The following is a 24,214-nucleotide window of genomic DNA, read 5'->3' on the forward strand; positions in this document are numbered from 1 at the left end:
TTAAAGAGAGTGATAAGTAAAAGGATTGGTTTGGATAGAATATAAAAGAGAGAGAGAACCCCCTAACCACATTGGTGGGGTTTACAAGGGGGGCCCCGGAAGATCATGGGCTGGATTTGGGACGGGACTATTTTGGGCCCCCTGCAAAAGAGCACCCCAAATAAAATCGGTAACTCTCCCGCCGCGTAAAAAAAATCCCACATCGGATTTGGGCCCCGGAAAAGGGCCGAATAAAAAAAATTTAAAAAACAACTACATTTAGGAATTAAATTTGATTAATTCGGAATTAAATGTAAGCATATACGGGAAAATTCATTAATTGCATTAAAAAAAATTACATTCATTTAAAAAAATAGATTCTAAAAAAGGAAAAAACTATTTTTAAATAATTTTCCCCAAATTTTTTTTATATCCTTTTGGAGTTGAATATGAGCATCCACTTGGCGAATTCGGCAAATTCCCTTCCCCGGTTTTCTTGAGAGGTCCCCCGGCGGTCGTGGGGGTGGTTGTGGCGGGGTTTCCCCTCTTATTTGTAGTCTTTTACGCCTTCGTCTTCGCGATCATTTTTGGTGATAATTCGGCGTACTTATGTGAAAAGCTTTGACATCCAAATGCGTTGGACCTTTAGCCCATCGGCCCCGGAGCACACCTGGCGCCCCACATCCTTGAGCGCCGACCTTCTTTCCCGCAAAGGGCCCCTTTATCACTTGCGTGCCGATCGTCTTCCAAAGACGGGCCCCCAGGGTATATCCCATCCCCAGTAGTAGCCCTTATCCGTTCCCCAAAGAGGCAGTGGGGTCCCACACCTTTCCGTTAAAGGGGGCGCGAGTTGGGGACGTTGTTCCCCCGGTCCCCCAAAAATCCGGGCCCCGGACCCACGCCGTGTGGGCCCTGGCCTCGAGGATCATCGTGGGATTCTTTCCTTGGGGTCGTGGGGCCCCCCTTTCGGGTGTGGACGGTTCTTCCCCCCATCTTCTTTTTCCCTAACATCCGGGGAACCCCTGTTGCCCCGTGCTCGCATCAAATTACAATCTTAGGGTAGCAAAAGTCTTTTCCCGAAAATGTTTATCATGCCCGAGACAAATCCCGGACATTGCGGAAAAGTCTTTAAATATGGAGGTTCATCCCCCTCTGCCGCCCTCGGACCAAAGCTCATTGCCTGCATTTTTGGATAGGGGCGATTCCGTCATCGTGCGAGCGGAAATAAAGATATCGCGCTCAGCGCCCAATTTTTTAAAAAAAACCTCCCCCCTTCAAAAACCCCCTTTGAACATGGTTTTTAAAACCCCGGGGTCGGCCCCAAGTATCGTCATATCACCCCATGCGATACGTGACCCGTCAATCCGTGGCGGTGGACAGGGTGGAGGGCGGAGCCGCGGGGGTTTTTCCCCCGCCTTTTAGCTCCTCCGCGGTTGGAGGCCCCCATATTCGTTCATCGGTTTGTACCCTGGCGCTACCACCCTCCCCACTACCCTCGCGTGGGTCCCCCGATGATGCTCTACAATCTCACAATAACAATATATCCTATTTATAATAATAGAATACTACTACTCTAACTTACCAAACAAGATAACAATATATAAAAAGATTTAGTGAATCAAAAGATAACTATATAATTGGGAGAATGGTGTGATCAATTGCTAACTTTCTTAAGTTGCTAACTTGCTAACTCATTAATGCAGTGCATTAAAAATGTCAACACGATGACATTAAAATGTCAACACAAAATTTTGTTGAATTTCAATATAGTGTGTTGACATTTTGATGTCACCATATTGACATTTTTAATACACTGTATTGATGAGTTAGCAGAGTTTAACAATTTAAATAGTTAACAATATAACGCATCCCAATAAAGAGATATCTACGATATAGGATCGTATCACCATCACACCAAAATCTACTTTCATCTACACACTCAAATTTTCACTTTCAAGCCTACAAAAAGGGAAAGAAGACTTTGTTGAGTTATCAAATTCAACTAGCCCTTTTCACCTTTCCGTACATGCATTTATTACATGGAGTAGCACTTTTTAAAAAATGTCAAAGATAGCATCAATTATAACCAAACATGCTTTACTCATTCTTTTTAAAAAATATCAAAGATAGCATCAATTATAACCAAACATGCTTTACTCATTCAAATTAAAGTGAGTAGGAATTGATAAATTGAGACGATTAAGAGCGGACAAATGAAATTGATAAATTGAGACGATCAATAGCGGGGAGGAATAAACCTGTATATTTTACACTATTGTTAAAAAATCATGATTCTATTTCTTTAATATATTCTATGAAATCTACACTTTACGTATGGGATTGTCATACAATAAAAAATGCTTAAATACTCATTACAGTTAAATTATTGGAAATAGCAAGAAAGAAAAGAAAAATAGATTCACACAAGAAAGCTTGTAAGTTTTATTAAAATTAAAACAATGAAAACAACATAACAACATAACCATTAAAAGAAATCGACTCAAACAACATAGCAATTAAGAAAATCGATTCAAACAACTTGACAATAAGCTCACGGTCGCGTAATATGAGCAATAAACGCATCCATCTCAAGCCGCGACGCGCCGCCTTCCTCCGTGGCCCCACGGACGACGGCAGCCATCTCCTCCGCCCTCTTCCTTATCTCGTCACCCTCCTCTGATGCAATGAGCCTCCTCACAGCATCCTCCACCATCTCTGCCGTCACAACCTCGCCCCATCTCCTCACGGGCAGCCCCACCTTCAGCACCTCCGTGACGAGAACCGCGTTGATGGGCTGATCCGAATGCATCGGCCAGGCGGCGATTGGAACTCCCATTTTGATGCTCTCGTTGCATGAATTCCAACCACAGTGGCTCATGAAGCCACCCGTTGAGGGGTGTGCTAGGATCTCCGGCTGTGGCGCCCACTCTCTCATCACAACTCCTCTCTCTTTAACCATCTCCTCAAATCCAGCCGGCAGCTCAATCCTCCGCGCCTCTCCGTCAAACACATTTGTCTTATCGGCTTCTCTCAATACCCATATGAACTTCTGCCCGCTCCGCTCAAGCCCCTCCGCCACCACCTGTATTAGTATCCGATTACCAATATTATATTACTTGTAGTTCAATCTTTTATAGGCAAATGAATATAAATTTTAAAGGCCAGCTCACACACACTGCTAACCTGCACTTCATCGTTTGTGAGGGACGTGGTGGTGCCAAAGGAGACGAAGATAACAGACTTGGAGGGCTGTTTATCCATCCAATCCAAGATTTGATGCCGAGGTTTCACCGATGGCTTTGTTGGTATCATCGGCCCGATCGCCCAGCTTTTCATATCTCCGGCAACCTCCTTGCTTTCCAATATATCCAAAAACGGTGCTTCAATGGATCTGGACGTGTTTATAATATCTCCCGATCTCAAAGCCATCCCTTCATCCTGCAATCTGATGAAAGAATACAGCTCTTGAGAGATGGTGTCTGATATCGGCGGCAGCTCCCGCAGCCGCTGGATGGGGCAAAATATCCCCATCATTTCGAATAAGAGTTTGATCTGACAGTAAGCGGAGAGGCAGTTGAAGGCGTAGGATTCGGCATTGGGAATGGTAGCAACATCCTTGACCACGGAGGCTATTATGGGGTCGTGGATAACAACGACCCTCCGATGCTTGAGTGCCAGACTTCGCATCAAGTCCCCCAGGGGAGCCGCCATGCTCATCGCAGCATCCCATGCCGGCTGAAGGTGCCCTGGGAATTTTTTAGACGGGTCCGGGACTGGAGCCGGGGAGGCAAAAGACTGGAAGGAAAGATCTTGGAAATTGATTTTTTTAACGTCGGAAGGGTTTAGGGAGTTGACGCGGAGTCTGGCCTGACGGTTGAAGACGGGGGAGCCAGCGTAGTGGACCGGGATTCCGCATGAGGAGATGAGGCACGAGAGCTGCAGCATTTGGTTGAGATGGCCTTGAGCTGGGAATGGCACCATTATCACTGATATTGAATCATCCTTTAAGCTTCCCATTTTGTTGTGTACTTAATCCTTAATTCAAACTCCTATTTATAGATTCCATGAACTTCACTGATTGGTAGTAGGTTACGTGCCAACAAATTAGTCTATGATAGATAGCCATGTTTTTTGTGGGTTGTCCTGAAAATGACTCTCCGTCCAAATTAAAGATATATTTTGTACTTATTTTGTTTCGGTATGGGTGTTGAGAAATTGAATGAGTGAAATCAATTAGTGAATTATGGATCCACAGTGCCCACTTATTGATATTGCATCATTTTATAAGCTTCCCATTATGGTGGTGTAGTGTGTACTCAATAGTTAATTGATTCAAAGCCCCCATTTGTAGATCTTATGTAACGATAACTTTCATTTTAGTAAATGATAGTCTTATTTAGTTTATTTACATGTTTAAAACTGAGAATAATAATCACTGTACTATATGCACAGTGTAATTTAAAGTTACAAAAAATATACTATGGCACAATCCTTATTAATTTAGTCCCTTAATTTATACGTAGTTTATAGGAGTATTTTTAAATACAATATTCTTATTTTCATAGGGCCTTATATTTTTATATTTTTTCCATCTTATAAAAATAGATATTTTTTAAATGCTATGAATTTTAATGCATACTTGACAAAGTAATAGATAGATAAAATGAAAAAGTTAATTATTGAATTTTTATTAGTGAAAAATGAAACTCACCTAATTAATAAAAAAATAATAATAAAAGTAGTTTATTTTTATCATGGATGCCAAATTGAAAAACATATCTATTTACATGGGACCGATGAAATACTCCCTCCGTCCCACTTTAGGAGTCCCGGTTGAGTTCGGCACGGGTATTAAGAAATGTGAAGGAAAGTTGGTGAAAAAAGATAGTGGAATGTGGGTTCTACTTTTTTATATTAGTTTTATAATAAAATGTGAGTGAGAAAAGGTTAGTGGAATATGGGGCTAATACCATTTATGGAATATTCCAACCGGGACTCCTAAAGTGGGACATCCAAAAATGGTAAATCGGGACTCCTAAAGTGGGACGGAGGGAGTATATGATGTCGTGAATTCCTAAGGCATTAATTAATTTTTCCTTTTTAATAATTTAAATGATATGTCATTCCACATTTAAATAATTTAAATCAATTTTCATATCCTAGTTCTGCCTCCAAACACAATTCTTTTCATGTTGCCTGCAACCTTTAGCACATTATTTTCTCCTACCATTTCTCGGTTGGTCTTATTTACCTATCAATTTGTTTTTATATGCAAAAATCTGCAGTAGCAGCAGTAACAACTTTTACCTTTAACTACTTCATCCTTTTTTCTGGCGAGGACCTTGATTCTGCCATCATCTCAAGTCCACTGTCTATATATTCGGACATTTGTTTATTTATGCAAGAAGTTATGTCCCTTTGGGGACATCCGATAAAATTGAAACGATACAAAGAAGATTAGCATGGCCCCTGTGCAAGGATGACACGCATAAATCGAAGAATGCAAGAAGTTATAAGGGTTGTCAATATATTCTTGTTGATCTATATTTAATATTTTCAATAGTGATTGGATTGATCTTCAAATCATGATCTTTGAATTAAAAATGAGTAAGATCTTTAGATTAAATAGCTAAAAAAATTAGAACTGAAACCACGCTCTATGAGCCTAAAATTGTAGGAGTATGGAAAAATATAGGGATACTGGTCCTTTATTCATGAACTTTGGTCAAATTCTGGTATTTTCATGAACTTTAAAATTGCTTCAAACTATCACAAACTTTACGTATTGTTTGTTATATTTCAGCGAAAACCTATTTTTCTTGGCAACCGCGTGATATGTTTTTCCCCAAGGAATGAATATCATAATTTCGCCTATTTCCTTGTTTTATTTACTTTTATCGCAAGAAACCTTAGTTCCATAGTCGTCGATGGAATTTCGACAATATTGGAGGATCTAGTTATGATTTACCGGAATAGATTACGTTTTTTCATTTTGTTATTGTAATTTATTGTTTATGTTTTGATACTGTAACTCATATTCAATGTTGTTTAATAGAAAAATCCAAAGATTAATTTAAATTTAGTGTATCATTGGCGATATTTTCTACACCAAAAATGAACTATAATACTCCCTCTGTCCCATTAGAAATGCAACGTTTTCCTTTTTGGGTTGTCCCACTAAAAATGAAACGTTTTCTAAAATGGAAACATCACTCTATCTACTTTTCCTTCTCTCCTACTTTACTCTCTCTTCATCAACTCACAGAACAATATTGTATAAAATCCCATGCCGGAAACCAAATGTTTCATATTTATTGGGACGGAGGGAGTATATAATTGAAAATGATCTTATTTATCTAACCAATTCATTTTGTTATTGTAATTTATTGTTTATGTTTTGATACTGTAACTCATATTCGATGTTGTTTAATAGAAAAATCCAAAGATTAATTTAAATTTAATGTATCATTGACGATATTTTCTACACCAAAAATGAACTATAATATATAATTGAAAATGATCTTATTTATCTAACCACATAACATCTCGCCAATATAAAACTCTCCCTCTTTCTCATTTAATCTCTCATTTTCTCGTCCAAGCCCTCGCTGCAGTGGCGTTGGCTTAGCCCAAAGTCCGTCCCTGCCACGTGATATAGACTAGTACTCCCTCCGTCTCATTGAAGATGACCCACTTTCCTTTTTAGTTTGTCTCAACTAAGACGACCCACTTTCCTTTTTAGTTTGTCTCAACTAAGATGATCCATTACTTAGAATGAAAATACTTTTGTCTCCACTTTATTTTCTCTCTCTTACTTTACTCTCTCCTCTCAACACACAAAATAAATTTGCATAAAATCTTGTGCCACCCAAGAAAGGGGTCATCTTCCTTGGAACGGAGGGAGTAGTGTAAAAGCAACTACCGGTAAAAAAAATAAAGTACTACTGGCTCTGACTGGCGATAAAGTTGAAATGATCTAACAAAAAATCAAGTCATTGATCTGTTTCATATTTAATTCTACGATACACTACTACCAATCATTTTTTATTTCTTCGTGTTCTGCGAGTCGCTTTATTGATTATAATTGTACTAGAATCCCAACAATATCTAATTCTTAATTGTTGCCTTCAAGATCAATAAACTTTCTCAAGATATGTTTTAAGATTTGATTTAGTATCGTTGGCTTACTATTCATATACAAGTATGACATTTGATTAGTAGTTGTGACCAATTCTTTAGTTGTCTGGTATGTCCATATAATTCAAAATTCGTGGGTCGGCTGATCCGCCAGCCAAATTTATAGAATTAGGATGGTACGTAGGGTCGTGTTAAAATGTACACCCTCTTTTCATTATTTAAAAAATTATTTTACTATTTTGGGTTGTCCACGATTTATAGAACTATTTACGTTATTTCACTTTTAGTGTACAGACTCCACATTCCATTAACTTTTACACTCACAATCTAATATAAAACTAATGCTCTAAATGAAGCTCACATTCCACTCACTTCCTCCCTTTACTTTTCTTCACAAAGTCAAATAATTTCTTAAAACTCGTGCCGAGTCAAAATGATTTTTTAAATAGTGGACGGGGAGTATGTAATTTTTCAATATATAACTAAGACTAATCCTTCATCATTGGATATTAAAAATAGTAGATGAGATTAAATTTCACAAATTTTAATAAATAGTAGATGAAATATCAATAAAGAGGTAAAATTGTCAACATGTCATAAATATGATAATTATCGTGGTTTTTCTGATATTAATATAGTGTACTAAAAATATCAATATAATGATATAGATATCTCAACACACTTTAATTGATATTGTACATTCATTATAGTGAAACATTTTGATGCATTTATTGATATAAAATCATATTATTAGCATACGAAAAATTTAAACAAAAATATAAAATTTCATTATTTGTCGGAGTATATGCAATTGAGATCTTGTTAGAATCCTAATAAAATTACTTTTCATTTGGTAAATTGTTTATGAAAGTGAGGGAGAACGAGAGTTGAGATGGATTTACCGATAGTGGAGAAAAGAAGGTGGACTGCTCTCCACTTTGAATTTTAATTGGGCCACTTTTTTTAAAGTTTGGGCTGAAGTTAATTAAGTCTAAGGAATGAGCATGACTTGATAATTTTATGCTAATGTGGATCCAAAATGTGTTGGGCCAAGTTAAGAAGGTGGGCTGAAAGTTTAGACCAAGGAATAAGTAGTAGTAGTACTTTTGGGCAGAATTTATTGTGTTACTTTGGACCAATTTATTTAATTAGGACTTGGTCCTCCTAATCAAATTAAGATGAGATGGATTGCGAAAGCTGTAATACTTTGGACTAGAATTTATTAAAAGTTGAGCGTTGTGAGCTTAACTAATTAATTCACGAATAAATGGTTTAGTTTTTTTCGAGGCAGAAAATTCTAAGAATCATGGGCGGTTTCAAAGATTAGAAGAAAAAGAATAAACACGATATTTCAATTTCCGTAGTTAATGAAATAACTACCAAAATTATTAGATTCTATAGTGGACCAAGATTAAAGGGAAATAGAGAACCCTTTGTGATGAGATGGACCAAGATTAAAGGAAAATAGAGAACCCTTTGTGACGAGATTAACCTATAGATGTTTATCCATTAGGATGCATGTATTCTTTTTTATAAAAATAATTTCTTAATAATAATTAGCGTATTACATATGCTGTTTTTTTAAAAAGGCTATTTTGGCACGGAGGCAAAGTAAGACCGACGCGAGAATCTTAATTAAGAAATAAGCATATCAGGTGGGCTTTTTTAATATCAAGCACATTAATGTGAATGTAAATCAAATATTTATGAAATTATGCAATATCATCTTTTCTCAAAATGGAGCTATAATTCTTTTCAAGTTGTTGTCATGCCATAAATATTTGTTATGATGCCTATCTGCGTGCTATATGCCTATTTCTTTTGGTTAACCCCAAAATGTTATAATCAAATTCGGGTCTGAGAGTGGGTAGAATCCCAACACAGACTTGTGTACACGACGAGAGTTGTGAGCCATCAAGAGGGTTGGCCGGTTCTGTGTTCGTGGAAGGTGGTCACCTTCCCAGCACGATGAAGTAGAAGGTGACCGTGGGAGGTGGCCACCTCCCCGGTGCACGAATGTTTAGATATGGCAGATTACGAAGAACTTAGACTGATCAGTCGAACTTTAAGTTCACAAAAGAATTTTGTAAGCTTGGGCCTTTTAAGAAAACTCTTGTGCGTTACTGTGATGGATGACAACTGTATATAATGTATGTTTTGATTTTCGCCAAATGTCCATTGAGTATTCATGTACTCAGTCCTGGATGTATTTTTAAATGTGCAGATTTCAACAGAGTGGAGGTGTGCTAATTAGAGTCAATGTTACTTAAGTAAATAAGTGTGGATCTCTTGACGCTTCGTGTCTTCATACGCGAAGTCGTTCTCTGGACTTTTTTTGCTGCATTTTGTTAAGGGAGAATAGTGAACTCTCATCATCGAAACTCTAATTCATTTTTATGAAAAAGCACGAAAAACCGAATGGATTGGCCCAAATCCAAGTGAGTTAGTCCAATTGACATCCCTAATTTTTTAAGTAGAAAAGGTAATTTATTTGGGCCTTGATAGGGTAGACATGTTTTCTTGGCCCAATTCGAAATGTTATACACGCATTACATGCATGTAAATATACCGATAATAAAACAATTCAAAATACTAGAAAGGAAACGAGATTAAAGGTCAAGCCGTTTAATATGAGCAATGAAGGCATCCATCTCATGGTCGCCTAATATGAGCAATAAACGCATCCATCTCAAGCCGCGACGCGCCGCCTTTCTCCGTCGCCCCACGGACGACGGTGGCCATCTCCTCCGCCTTCTTCCTGATCTCGTCACCTTCCTCCGACGCAATGAGCCTCCTCACAGCATCCTCCACCATCTCCGCTGTCACAACCTCGCCCCAGTTCCTAACAGGCAGCCCAACCCTGAGCACCTCCGTGACGAGAACGGCGTTGAAGGGCTGATCTGAATGCATCGGCCAGGCGGCGATCGGAACTCCCATCTTGATGCTCTCGTTGCACGAATTCCATCCACAGTGGCTCATGAAGCCACCCGTGGAGGGATGCGCCAAGATCTCTGGCTGTGGGGCCCACTCTCTCACCACAACTCCTCTCTCTTTAACCCTCTCCTCAAATCCAGCCGGCAGCTCAATCCTCCGCGCCTCTCCATCAAACACATTTGTCTTATCGGCTTCTCTCAATACCCATATGAACTTCTGCTCGCTCCGCTCAAGCCCCTCCGCCACCACCTGCATTAGTATCAGACAAACTTTCAGGGTCGGAGGGACTACAAAACTCAAAAAGTGTAGCAATCATGTTTCTTTTGAACACGAAAAATAGTCTTAGCAGTGGTATGAAATAGGACTACACGTAACGTACTAATTTTGGTGGACAAACAAGACTATTTTGTGTGGACGATCCAAAATAGAAAAATATAGCTAGTAGTATTTTTTTTAGATGGAGGTAGTCTATACAAATACAATATGGCTACTGACCTGTACTTCATCGTTTGTGAGGGATGTGGTGGTGCCGAAGGAGACGAAGATAACAGACTTTGAGAGCTGTTTATCCATCCAATCCAAGATTTGATGCCGAGGCTTGAACGCTGGCTTTGTTGGTATCATCGGCCCGATCACCCAGCTTTTCATGTCTCCAGCGATCTCCTTGCTTTCCAATATATCCAAAAACTGGCCTTCAATGGATCTGGACGTGTTTATAATATCTCCCGATCTCAAAGCCATCCCTTCATCCTGCAATCCAATGAAAGAATACAACTCTTGGGAGATAGTGTCTGATATCGGCGGCAGCTCCCGCAGCCGCTGGACGGGACAAAATTTCCCTATAAGTTCAAATAAGAATTTGATCTGACAGAAGGCGGAGATGCAGATGAAGGCGTAGGATTCGGCATTGGGAATGTTAGCAACATCCTTGACCACGGAGGCTATTAAAGGATCGTGGATAACAATGACCCTCCGGTGCTTAAGTGCCAGGCTTCGCATCAAGTCCCCCAGGGGCCCCACCATGCTCATCGCGGCATCCCATGCCGGCTGAAGGTGCCCCGGGAATTTAGTAGATGGGTCCGGGACTGGGGCTGGGGAGGCGAAGGAGGAGAAGGAAAGATCTTGGAAATTGATTTTTTGGACGTCGGAAGGGTTTAGGGAGTTGACGCGGAGTCTGGCCTGACGGTTGAAGACGGGGGAGCTGGCGTAGTGGACCGGGATTCCGTATGAGGAGATGAGGCATGAGAGCTGCAGCATTTGGTTGAGATGGCCTTGAGCTGGGAATGGCACTATTATCACTGATATTGAATCTTCTTGTAAGCTTCTCATTATGGTTTGTTTGTGCCTTGTGGTGTGTACTCAATCCTTGATTAAAACTCATCTTTATAGATCCCATAAATTTCACTGATATTATTGTTCATTACTGGTACTGTTCATTATAGTACTGCATCCGTCCACACTGGTATTTTAAGAAATTACTCCCTCCGTCCTACTTTAGGAGTCCCAATCACTTTTTTGCACCCATTTTATAAAAGTAATACTCCCTCCGTCTCCCAAATTTTGACACGGTTTGACCCGGCACGGGTTTTAAGAAGTGTAATGGAAAGTGATTTGAAAAAGTTGGTGGAATGTGGGTCCTACTTTTAAAGTATTAGTTTTATAATAAGATGTGAGTATGAATGGATTAGTGGAATATGAGGTCCACTACAAAAAATGGTAAAAAGTGAAGTGTGTCAAAATTTGGGGAACGGATCGAAATAGTAAACTGTGCCAAAATTTAGGGGACGAAGGGAGTAATAAATAGTTAAAGTGAAGAAATGATAAAATAAGAGAAAGAATAATATTGAGAATAGTCTTCTCTACATTATTCTCTCTCTTACTTTACCATTTCTCCACTGTAGCTATTTATGTTATCATTTTTATACAATGAGTGCAGAAAAGTGATTGGGACATCTAAAGTGGGAGAGAATATTATAAAGAAAAATGAATAGTAAAAATTAGTGAATTGTGGGTCTTACTTTTATACAAAGTACTATTATTACTTTTATAATGTAAAATCCATTTATCAAAAATAATAAAAATGAAATGAAATATTTAATAGACGGATGAAGTCACAGAATAATACTTAAATTTCGAGGATGATATCTTGTACTTACTTCATGGAGTAGTTGGATATGAGTCATAGAATACTATGTGTAGAATAAGAATTGCGTTACTTTATTTAAATTCTGGAAACTATGCAGTCGTATGAGACAAAATTGGAAAGACCGTTTTGTCCTCTTTTGGTGTACTTGTAGCAAATAAAGGTGATGTGGTCACTCTGGCCGCCTTCACACCCTGGCCGCCTTGATCCTCTTACTTAGTTTAGGAATACATTCATGATTCACCAGGCCATATACTTTTGCTTTTTAGTTCGACCGTTTGAATCTTTTTACTATATTTTCAATTTAATAGGTCTCTCTACTTTTATTACTCCCTCCATTTAGTAGAAATATCATTTAAGGATAACATATGTTTAATACGTACTACTCCCTCTGTCCTATAAAAGATATCACACTTATGGGATGACACATAATTTTAGCAGATTTTGTTTTGTGTGTTAGATGAAGAGAGAAAATATAATTTTTATATTAATGTGATAGAAAACTTTTTCTAAAAATAGAAGTGTGACATATTTTATGGGACAAACTAAAAAGAAAAGTGTGATATCTTTTGTGAGATGGGGGGAGTAGTTGATAAAGCAAGAGAATAAGAAAAAATAGTTGAAATTATGTAGTGGATAAGAAAATATTTTCTTAAAGAGAGCAGTTAACTTCTCTATTATCTAATTAACCAATTATCATTTATGTTTTAATCAAAATTTATGTCATATACAAATTTTTAGTATCCCGAAAATTAATCTTAGATTCTATCTTAATGCATTTTGTTTATTTTGCTTGAATTAACGCACATCACAACGATGAATTTCCTTCATCCAATAACAGAAGTTTAACATTCAGCTCTTGTGTGCCACTGTAGCTATTGTTATTCTTGTTATTATTTAATTAACCATATGATTTGCCTTAGATTTATTTGCTATTTTAAAAGTTTTAATGTGTCTGTCAGCCGAATAGAACTCCTAATACTATTGGCCATCTGCAGGGTGAAAATGTTATCGAAGATCTTGGACTAATTCAATTGATTTTTATGAAAGTCGTGCTCCGTATGTATTACTTCCAACATATATAATTGTCATTTTCCTAAAATTAACAAGTAAGATTTCACTGTTATGTGATTAAATTCTGATATAATGCCATAGATATACTGTCAAGCTTATTATTCAACGAAAAACAAAACTGTCAAGCTTATTATTCAAGAACATAATCTCTTATTTTATTTGTTATTTTATGCTTATTTTAATTGAGTAGAGAGTACTCTGATTTAAAGAGAGCAAATAGTTTCCTGCTATCCCTATAGTCCCGACAGTCCCGATAGTCGATAGATCCCCGATCAAGTTCCCAGGATACCATGTACTCCTACTACAAATTGACAAATACTACGTTGGAGGAACTGAAAAACTACGTAATAATAATTTCCAATTTTTTCAAAAATGATAATTCGTTCATTTTTTTATTGTTAAATGAACATAAATTTAAAGATCGCGTCACGGATGACTCAAACCCGAGACCTTTGACCTCAGGTATTATTAAGTTCTCTACATCTTGGCCAACTCACTTAAACTATAATTTGTTCCTATTGCCTGTGCATAGAAGACTATTCGAGTATAATTTTCCTTTAAATTTCTCCAAATATTTATCTAAATAAGATTTAAATACTTCTATGTTTTGATATACTACCTTGCAAATAATAGGCTAGTTTTAATTTTTGATTAGAAAAATTTTTAAATATGAAATTTTTTAAAAAATAAAAATCATACACATCATTCTAAAGGGTTACCTCATAATCCATTAACACTATTTTTATTCTTTTCCGTTTTTTCTTTCTTATAATTATAAATTTAAAAAAGGGGATTTACAACTTTATTTATTTTCCCCGGGGAAAATTAGTAACTTTAAAATTTATGTTTATTTACTTATAAAAAAAACCTAATACAAACTTCTAGGCCTCGCATGGAAGGATCCGAAATTATAAAAAATTTGGGCCCAACCATTTTGAAAATTCCTTTAAATAGTAATTTTGTCAAATACTAATACCCCCGCTCATATATTTAGTCTATTTTTTTTTGATTATCCTCCCTTTTATTTTCTTATTTCTTTTTTTTTTTTTCATTTTATTTTTCTTTTTCCTATTAAATAATTTTTTTTTTAAATTTGGGGCCCCAAAAAAAAACATCTATACGAGACGGGGGGTCTTATATGGTGGTGTTCGATTTGTTTAAAAAAAACTCCTTCTTTCATTTGCCATTTTGTACATTCCATAGTATGGGAAAAATTTTTTTTTTTAGTAAAAATCAAAGATTTTTTCTCACTTACTTTACTCTTTTTACTTTATTATCTCTTACCTCTCTACATTTTTCATTTCTTACTTTTTTTCCCCTTATCTAACAATTTTTCATAATTTTTCTTAAATTACGTGAAAAGAAATTCCATTCTTTCAATGGTTCGATAAAGTGAGATACAATATGTGATAACTAACCGAAAAATCCGGGGGAATTAGTTATAAAAGTGAAGGTGATGATTAATCATGAGATATAGTCCTATTTTAGCATTATAAACACGAGCCATATACTATAAGAGATCTAGCTTTTAATAATACCGTTAAACAAGAGATAAGATTATTCATATATTTAATCACTAGTGATCATAAGTAAGTGGGACATATCATATCATTATGATATGCCACGTGTTAGGGTCCAGAGTCCAGACAATTGAATTTTTTTATTATATAGAATCCCTTTTTTTTTTTTTTTTAAAAATTCAAATATTAATTGGATGTGATTTAATTATACATGGAAATTTCCGAGTCCGATCCATAAATCAAATGACCACAATTTGATGTATATGTGACTAGTATTATCTAAACCTGTGTTATTTTTATAATATCTATATAAATTTTAACTATATTCAAATTGCGAATATTGTAGAAGGCCTATGAAATATAGAATAAAAAGTTTTAATGTGTCTGTCGGCCGAATAGAACTCCTACTATTATTGGCTATATCTTCAGGAAAAGAAATGTTGAATCGAAGACCTTGGACCCAATGCAATTGAATTTTATAAAAGTCGTGCCCGGCTGCCCGTATCTATTACTACTACAATATGATTGTCATTTTCGTAAAATTAACAACTTAATATTTCACTGTTATTTTGATTGATGAACTCTAATATATTGCAATAGATGTAGTGTCAAGCATTTTATTCAACTACGAAGAGTGTAAAATTATCTAAATACAAGCATTATCTCTATTTTTTTTTTTTTATACTCACTTTTTAATTTTTTCATTGAAATTTAGTAGAGAAGTATCTACTCGTCCCTAATAATTCGTCACCATTTAACCCACAGAGTTTTAAAACGTAATAAAGTCTTTTAAAAAGAAGGACGTGGGGCTACTTTTATATATTGATTTTGTAATCGAATGTGAGGAATGAGTTAGAAATGTGGAGTCTACTAACTAAAATGATAAAAAAGAAAGTTGTCAAATTTTTAAGAACAAAAATAAAATAAGTACAAATTTTCGGAATGGGGGAATACTACTATTTATTACTATTCTCTACTATAGATGTATAATTTGATGGAAGCATGTATTCAGAGATGAAATTTATGTTACAGTACTCTAAGTATGTTTATTAAAAAAGCATAATCACCCTAATAAAGAAAAACAGTTTCTCGAGCACCAAGTCTCGAAATATAAGGCAAAATACTTAGAAAATCGAGATATACCGAAACATTCCAAAGACCGGAGTGCTCGGCATTCGCTCGTCGGAATTTTTATACGAGCACCTTAGAGTGCTCGGACATCCGAGCACCCGATTGTGCTCGAAAAATGCTGAGACATACGTGCTCGAATTTTCCCGAGCACTTACATGATTTTCAGTTTTTGGGAACACAGCACATACTGGGTGCTCGGGCATCCGAGCAACCGTTTGTGCCCCGAGCATTTTACCGAGCACTTTGCGTATCTGGAAATTCGAGTACATGCATATGCTCGGAATTTTCGAAATGATCCAAATGTTTCCATTTTCCAAGCACATATAAGTGCTCAACAAGTTATTTTTTTGTTTGTTTTTTTTTAATATATTATTTTTTATTATAATTTTTAAATTAATAAAAAAACAAAATTATTGAATTAATAAATAAAGAAAACAAAATTCAAATAACATTAAATTAAATAGTTTTACAATTGTTTTATTATACTATTCCTCCTACAACATTACAATTTGTTTATCCGAATCCATCTACACCTATGTTAAGCTAATCCCAATCCGCTTGCACTTCTCCAACTGCAAGTTGTATGAGTTTGCCCGTAGCCTTTGTCCTAGCGGAAGGAGCTTAGACATCAAGTATTTTGTGCCAGAAATTTTAGCCTCTTTAAACCCCAGTTGTAAAATCTACACAATAGACAAAACATTAACATAGATATGAAAAAGATTTATATTCTTGCTGGAATTGAATGCAAACAAAGAAGACATACTAAGCAGATAGATAAGGCAACAATCACCTATTATCTCCATGCATCATCCAACTTGGAGAAACATATATTTGACACAAACTTATCATCAAAACCTGAACAAGTAAGGGAAGAGGGATCAGGGCACAATGGTTTGACAGTTCTAATAGATGTTTTACTCTTAAACAAGTTCTTTTTGCGTTAGAGGTTGTGAGTTTCTCCTTCCCAGATACTGTTAAGAAATCTCCATCTTGGTAAGTATTTAGTCTTAAAAGTTTTCTGATAGGATTAGGCTCTATAAATATAAGGCATCTAGGCATGACTATCTTGATTTTTATATTTTATTATCTAATTATGCCCATGTTTTATTTACTATTCTACATAGATCTTAAGAAAAACGGAAGAGATAACTAGTTATCTTCAACTAAAGAGGAATAACTTCATTTATAGTTCAACTTAGTTTCTAAAAAGTTGATGAGTTATGACAAACTCAGGCATTTTATTTCATCCTAGGTTGTGTTATATTATGTACTCATCCAGCAGTGTTTTGACTGTAGAATCAGAGCATTAACTGGTTCCAATTTGTGAAACCTTAGGATTGTAGTCTATCCCGCAAATGGAAATCTCCTAACATGACTCCATTAAGTATTATACGCATACAATAAAGAGTTTCTCAAAGACTCAAACTAGTCTAAAACTTGTTCAAATGTCTGGGACCAGGGTTGCCTTGAAGCTTGAGAAATCGGGTGGAGAAAAGCGGGGCGGAATAAGGAGAGTGACGGAGAGTGCCAGAGAGCGGTGGAAAAGCAGCAGCTTACACCTGAAATAAAATGGAGCAGCTTATGAATAGATGTATTTATTACATTCTGTGGCAAGGGTTCTAACTTAAAGAAAGAGCAAAAGATAACAGAATGCATGACCGAGTTATGATGTCTGATAGTGAGTTAAGCGGAGAGCAGATAATATATGGTGAGTTTAATTTCCATTAGATAAATATATGGTGGCACATAGTATAACCAAAGTGGTAAATAATAAGCTTAGACATCAAACAAACTAAATAATTAATGAGGCTGGAGGCAGTGCATTAAAACTGAAAATCCTTTTGATACAAAGTTATCTAATACAGAGCATAATCTTAACAATGATGATGTGATACTTGGAGGCAGTATAGATTTCATATATCTTCTCACATTACAGTAGCATTAAACCTGAGAACTGAACAGCTAACTATCCAGGCATTAGAAAAGATAACATAATGCAACAATTCAGCCAAATGCAAGTGAGTAAACTCAAGTAAAAAATTATACATGGACAAGTTCAACACAATATGTGAACCTGGTTCAGTTATGCCGGTGCCAAGTTTCTTTGGTCAATCTCATTATCAATTATAATACTATTCAACAACACAAACATGATTTTTAGAGGTAAACAAACAACAACTTTACCTTTATGAATGGCAGAGTGGAAGAGCACAAATATTCCCTCGTTTCAAATCTTCAAGCAAAGCAACGGATCGAAATTCAGAATAGCTAATGATAATGTAAAGCAAATAGTCATTAGAGATTATGAATAAATTTTAGCCGAATATCATGCCGAATTCTGAAATCACAAATGAAGAATCAGAGTGCGAGTGAGAGAGGATACGAGATCTTTGCTATGATTTTGAACAATTAATCATGTCTCAAGTTAAATGCCTAAACCTATTAAAACGTAAACGCGTGATATATACAATCAATCACAATAATGCCTCAATAATCAGATTATTTAACCAGAGTCACAATCCAAACCTCAATAGAATCGGATAGTATAATAGAAATCAATGATACCTCACCGATTCCAATCAAATTTTGAAAAATCAAAAACAGCAATTCCATAACCTCACCGCTCTGGCTCGATGACTTCTCGGCTCGATGATCTTCTCCAAATGCTTAAACGTCTGAACAGTGCGACACTCGTTTGCAGATTCTAAACCGAATGTAATGTCTAAACGGCTAAACGCCACCAAATCAGTCGAATCTCACCGCGGAGAGCTGTTTAACAACAGAGTGGGATGAAGAGTCGAGAGAAGGGAGGTTTAGGTTTGGTCTTTATAGAGGCAATGAAATTTTGAGAGAAATGGTTGCGCTGAAATTAGCTGGTATTTTGCCCTCTTTGAAATGGTGAATGACTGTTGTGAATCTCAAATTGTGACTTTGTATTACTCCTCCGTCCTAGATAATTCGGTCACTTTGACTAGGACGAGATTTAAATTAATAAAAAGTGGGTTGAAAAAGTTAGTGGATTGATGAGTCTAGCTTTATATATTAGTTCATAATAAAATGTGAATAGAAATGAGTTAATGGAATATAAGGCACTTCCAAAAATGGTAGTGAAGTTGGACAAATTATGGGACGGACTCAGAAATGGAAAACTGAGACGAATTATCGGGACGAAGGGAGTATAATTTTTGAAATCCGAGCAAAAGATCTCGCTCGGTCAATTCCAAGCACGTAAAAGTTGCTCGTTACAATAAAAAATAAATAAAATGAACATATTGACTGAGTTTTTTTTAAATCCCGAGTAAAGATTCCGTGCTTTGCAATATTCCAAGCACATCTAAAGTGCTCTGTAATTAATAAAAATAAAATGAATATCTTGCAATAGATTTCTGAAAATCCGAAAATTGTTCATCTTTTCTATGCGAGCACATTAGTGGTGGTAGGGATTTTCCAAGCACGTTATATGTGCTCGCTATGTTTGAAAAATATATATCCACGATTTGCAATATTCGAACAAAAGTGTTGTGTATTTGTTTTTTGATCCTGAGCATATTTAGAGTGCTCGCTTGTCTCGAGCACAATTGTAGTGCTTGTATTTATAGGTGAACATGCACAAATATTCGCACAAATAAGGTGCGCGCAAGTATCAAACTAATTTTTTTATTACTGTTGAATAATTTAACTTAGTATTTTTTTTTATTCTTCGAGCACATATTTTGTGCTTGCATATATTGGTGATGTTTCTTTGTATAACCTGAGCACTTTTGGAACGCCATAGTTCCATGAGTTGTCCATGATCGCAATTCTTGCAACTTAGCACATCATTTTATCATATCGCTGAGACATTTAGATGTGGTCGCTAATCTTCCGAGCATATATGATGGTGCTCGCTTATCTGCGTAAATAAAAGTAATTTATTTAATCAATATTCTAAATGACAGAATAATATAATCGAGGTTTTAGTAACTTCAATAAATAGTTTGAAACAATATTTTTATGATGGTTTTATTTTGAAAATATATGTGCTCTCTCAAATCGATATAAGTAAAATGAAAAATGTATTGCATGAGTATTTTTTTTTTTTTTTTTGAAAATCTGAGCACGGTGTTAGTGCTCGTAGTATTCGAGCACATATGATGGTGCTCGCTTGTCTGCATAAATAAAATTAATTTGTTTAATTAATATTCTAAAATGATAGAATAATATGATGAAGGTATGAGTAATTTCATTAGATAGTTTTAATGAAATTATTTTGAAAATATATGTGCTCTCTCAAATCTATATAATTAAAATGAAAAATGTATATTTTTTTTTGGGAAAACCCGAGCACGGTATTAATGGTCGCAATATGCCGAGACATTCATGATGCTCGCCATTCATAAAATGAAAGTAATTTAGTTAATTAATATTCTAAAATGATAGAAAAATATAATGGAGGTTTGAGTAATTTCATTAGATAGTTTTAAACAATATGTCCTGTTTTAAATATATATGTGCTTGCTCAAATCGATATAAATAAAATGAATTGTATTGTATGAGTATTTTTTTAAATCCGAGCACAGACCTAGTGGTCGCAATTAAAAATAAATTTTTAAATTTTAATAAATTTTCAATTTTCTATGAAAGTGCTCGGAAGTTTTAAAAAATATAATTTTTAATCATTTATCAACAATAATAAATTTAAACATATCAATATTTTTTATTAGTACATATAAATATCTCGGAAAATTTGCAAACAAAAAAAGTTGTGGATCATTCACCATAAATATTAGTCAAATTTATTTTGAACATAAAATATCAATTATTTTAAGCAATGAATCCGAGCAACATACTGTGTAAGTGCTCGGAAGTTATATAAAATACTTTATTAATAATTATTTAATAAGAACAATATTTTAAAACATGTCAATATTTTTTATTAGTACATAGAAGTATCTCAAAATATTTGCATACATAAAAATTTGTGGATCATTCACCATAAATATTATTCCATCTGTCCCGGATAATTCGACCCACTTTGATCGGGCAATGAGTTTTAAGAAATGTAATGAAAAGTGAGTTGAAAAAGTAGTGGGAGTCCTACTTTTATGGAGTATTAGTTTTATAATAAAATGTGAGCAAGAAGAGCATCCGCATTTGGTGCTTAAAGCGCCCATAAAGCGCCTATAGACCAAATGCATCTTCCCCCGTCACGCGCCAACACTAAAACCACTTGCCAATGCCGTATTTAGGCCGCCCATAAAAATACCAGTAATAAAAAATAATTCAAAACATACTACATTTACTGGAATTTAAATTAAGTTTAAAATACGCGAATTAAATTTACGACACATATATTGAAAAATTTATTAATTGCATTTAAAAAAGTTACATAGATAAAAAAAATTACATGCATAATAAAGAAAAAAACTATCGCTGTGCAACTGTGCCCACAACTCTTCAATTATATCCTTTTCGAGTCAATAACAGAAAGATCCACTTGGTGCATGTTGGCAAATTCCTTGAGGCGGCCGGCTTCATCGAGAGTACCCCTTGTCGTACACTAGGGTGGCCGTTCGTGGCTTGGACCGGCTTCATCGTCACGACCCAACTAGTCGTTGTACGCCTTCGTCTTCGACGATCATGTTGTGCGGGATAATGCAAGCGTACATTATCTCGGAAACGCATCCGACATCCCTACAAAGCGCGTTGGACCCTTAATTGCCGCCCATCGAGGCCGGAGCACACCAAATGCGCTCCACGTCCTTGCGCGACTCTGTCGTTGCGCAAAGTAGGCCTTCTTTTCATCACTTGTTTGTCGGATCGTCTTTACAAGCCGGCCACCGAGGGTATATCCCATCCGCCAGTAGTAGCCCATATCATGCCGGTTGCCGTTGGCCACAAAAGAGACGGCTGGATCAATGCCCCGACACTTCTCGTTAAAGAGGGAGACGAGTTCGGGACGTTGAGGTCGTTGTTCGACCCGGCTACCCCAAAATACGCATGCCGGATCCACGGCCGGTATCGGCTACGGCCTCGAGGATTATCGTGGGGTTCTTTGACTTGTAGCCGGTCGTGTAGGCCCCCATGAGGTCGGACGTTCTTCCACTCCCAATGCATACGATCTATGCTTTAACATCCGGGGAACCCATGTTTCTCCCCGTGCATCGCATCAAGTCGACAATCTTCGGGAGTAGGGCTTCGAAGGTACGCTCACCGTAAATGCGATCACGCCCTTACGAGAACTCCTTCGGACATTTCGTGGCGGACTCACCGATGTGGAGGTACTCATCCCACATGTCGCGCGCCTCGTAGGCCAATTGCCTGATTGCCGCCGTGCACTTTTGAATAGGGGTGTGGCCGGGTGTCGCGCCGCGTCGTGCTGAAGCGGAAACATAGATATCGACGCTCTAATGCGCCAACGATGCGCATAAACAACTCCTCGCATTCTAAAACGCCGTCGGAACATGTTGGCGGAAACCGCGGGTCTCTCGCAAAGTAGTCGTCGTACGCCGCGATGTGCAGGCTACGTGATCCCGATCAATCACTGCTCGGTGGTGGACAACTCGTGGAGGGCGAGGTATCACCTGCTGTTCCATCATACGCATGTACCGCTCCATCCCGCGGTTCATGTAGGCCTCCATAGCCTCGTTCATCCTCCGTTCGTACTCCTCGGGATCCCACCACTACCACTACCGCTATCACCCGCGTTACTCATCGCTCGATGATGCTCTTGTACAGAAAGTTAGAGAGAAAACTCGTTAAAACAAGTGGTGCAAATAAAAATGAAACGAAAATCGCGTTTATATATGATTTAAAAAAAAATCAAAAATCGCACGGCCGTCGCGGCGATCGGGCCGCCACAATGGCGCTAGCGATCGGCGCGCTTCGGCGAGCGACGAGCGATCGGCCAGCCAAATTTACGCCGATCTCACGCTCATTTCTGCTCATTATCAGATGGTTAGTTAGCTGACGGCTTAGCGCGATTTAACTGGCCAGCTTGGCCGCTAGCCGAATTATCATGGATGCTCTAATGAGTTAGTTGAATATAAGGTCCACTACCAAAAATAAGTAAAAATAAAGTGGGACAAATTATGTGAGACGGATCGAAATGGGAAAAATGGGACGAATTATGCTGGGACGGAGGGAGTAAAATATATTTTGCAGACATAAAATATCAATATTTTTAAGCAATAATTCTGACCACCATAGAAGTGCTTGGAAAATGCCGAGCACCATATAAGTGCTCGGAAATTATAAAATAAATATAATTTTTAATTATTTAGCAACAAAATAAATTAAAACATGCCAATATTTTTTATTAGTACATAGAAATATCTCGGAAAATTTGCATACATAAAAATTTGTGGATCATTCACCATATATTAAAATTTATTTTTTATTATTATTTTAATACATTATTCTATCTTTAAGTATCTCCATTCTTCTTCTCTACTTGCATTTTCTGAAATTATATTGGCATTTTAATCTACTTACATATTTTGCGAACGCAACTAAAGGTGCTTGCTATGTTGCCGAGCACAAGTAGAAGTGGTTGGTAATTTCCAAGCACCGTTATAAGTGCTCGCTGGGTTGCCGAGCACAAGTAAAAGCAAATTGCTGGTTTGCCGAGCACAAGTATAAGCAAATATGCTCGGTCGTTTTGCGAGCAAAGGTAAAAGTGCTCGATAGTTTCCGAGCACAAGTAAGGTGCTTGGCAAGTGTTGGTCGGGAAACAGTGTTTTTTTGTAGTGCCTTATGACCTTAATACTTGATCTTCGAAAAGAAAGTCACTTTCCTACATGTACATGTACTACTCCCTCCGTTCCATAGTAGTGGAGTTATTTTGCTATTTTGGTATGTTTCATAGTAGTGAAGTCATTTTCCTTTTAAGTAAAAGTCAACACATTTCTTTTCACTTATTTTTCTCTCAGTCTTACTTTATTCTTTTTACTTTTTTCTCTCTCTTACTTTATTATTATTTTATTTAATACATTACACATTATATTTGTAGGGATCAAATCATTCGGATTCACTAATTACCAGGACTTTTTTTCGATTACACCGCTACTGAGATTGCTAGTTTCAGAAGTTACAAGCCGAAATACAAAAGACAGTTACAATGGGATAACACTAAGTACAATCTAACAAGCTAAGCACATATAATCGGTTACAATCGGAATCCTAGCTAACTGTAGCTCCTCAACCGAGTCTGGAACCCAAAGCTATTCCAATTCAACGTCCTGCACACTAAGCAAACAAATCGGAAACACTAAGAACAGATCCTAGTGGATCTAGAATGAATGAACTGACACGGTAT

General features: G+C 36.6%; 3 protein-coding genes and 1 non-coding gene across 4 annotated transcripts in view; 1 reads left to right on the top strand and 3 right to left on the bottom strand.

Moving 5' to 3' along the window:
* Window positions 1–1,426, bottom strand: part of LOC125206280 — a 7,703-nt gene extending 6,277 nt beyond the window's left edge. Inside the window, exon 1 of the mRNA XM_048105556.1 lies at window positions 1,319–1,426. Coding sequence (XP_047961513.1) covers window positions 1,319–1,426 — 108 coding nt within the window. The remainder of the gene's footprint in view (window positions 1–1,318) is intronic.
* A 971-nt stretch (window positions 1,427–2,397) lies between these two features.
* On the bottom strand, window positions 2,398–4,000 carry LOC125204765 (zeatin O-glucosyltransferase-like). Its single transcript, XM_048103493.1, has 2 exons — window positions 3,163–4,000; window positions 2,398–3,061 (listed from the first exon to the last, which is right to left on the bottom strand). The coding sequence occupies exons 1-2, from the start codon at window positions 3,994–3,996 to the stop codon at window positions 2,531–2,533; spliced, it is 1,365 nt and encodes a 454-aa protein (XP_047959450.1). The 5' UTR covers window positions 3,997–4,000; the 3' UTR covers window positions 2,398–2,530.
* Window positions 4,001–5,391: 1,391 nt separating this feature from the next.
* LOC125208725 lies at window positions 5,392–5,494 on the top strand. The gene has a single exon (XR_007174206.1). It is a non-coding gene; the product is annotated as a U6 spliceosomal RNA (small nuclear RNA).
* Window positions 5,495–9,549: 4,055 nt separating this feature from the next.
* Window positions 9,550–11,403, bottom strand: LOC125208114 (zeatin O-glucosyltransferase-like). The gene is made up of 2 exons (XM_048107671.1): window positions 10,546–11,403; window positions 9,550–10,299 (listed from the first exon to the last, which is right to left on the bottom strand). Exons 1-2 carry the CDS (start codon window positions 11,377–11,379, stop codon window positions 9,769–9,771), a joined length of 1,365 nt encoding a protein of 454 aa, XP_047963628.1. The 5' UTR covers window positions 11,380–11,403; the 3' UTR covers window positions 9,550–9,768.
* Window positions 11,404–24,214: the final 12,811 nt, after the last annotated feature.

This window comes from Salvia hispanica, chromosome 2 (assembly GCF_023119035.1).
Source record: "Salvia hispanica cultivar TCC Black 2014 chromosome 2, UniMelb_Shisp_WGS_1.0, whole genome shotgun sequence".
NCBI classification, from domain to species: Eukaryota; Viridiplantae; Streptophyta; class Magnoliopsida; order Lamiales; family Lamiaceae; genus Salvia; species Salvia hispanica.

What these genes read in the sequence shown, in the direction of transcription:
- LOC125208114 (XM_048107671.1), bottom strand. Translation starts at nt 11,379, where the DNA reads ATGAGAAGCTTACAAGAAGATTCAATATCAGTGATAATAGTGCCATTC. An exon ending in TCACAAACGATGAAGTACAG is followed by an intron (nt 10,300 to 10,545) that starts GTCAGTAGCCAT and finishes ATACTAATGCAG; the next exon opens with GTGGTGGCGGAGGGGCTTGA.
- LOC125204765 (XM_048103493.1), bottom strand. Translation starts at nt 3,996, where the DNA reads ATGGGAAGCTTAAAGGATGATTCAATATCAGTGATAATGGTGCCATTC. An exon ending in TCACAAACGATGAAGTGCAG is followed by an intron (nt 3,062 to 3,162) that starts GTTAGCAGTGTG and finishes ATACTAATACAG; the next exon opens with GTGGTGGCGGAGGGGCTTGA.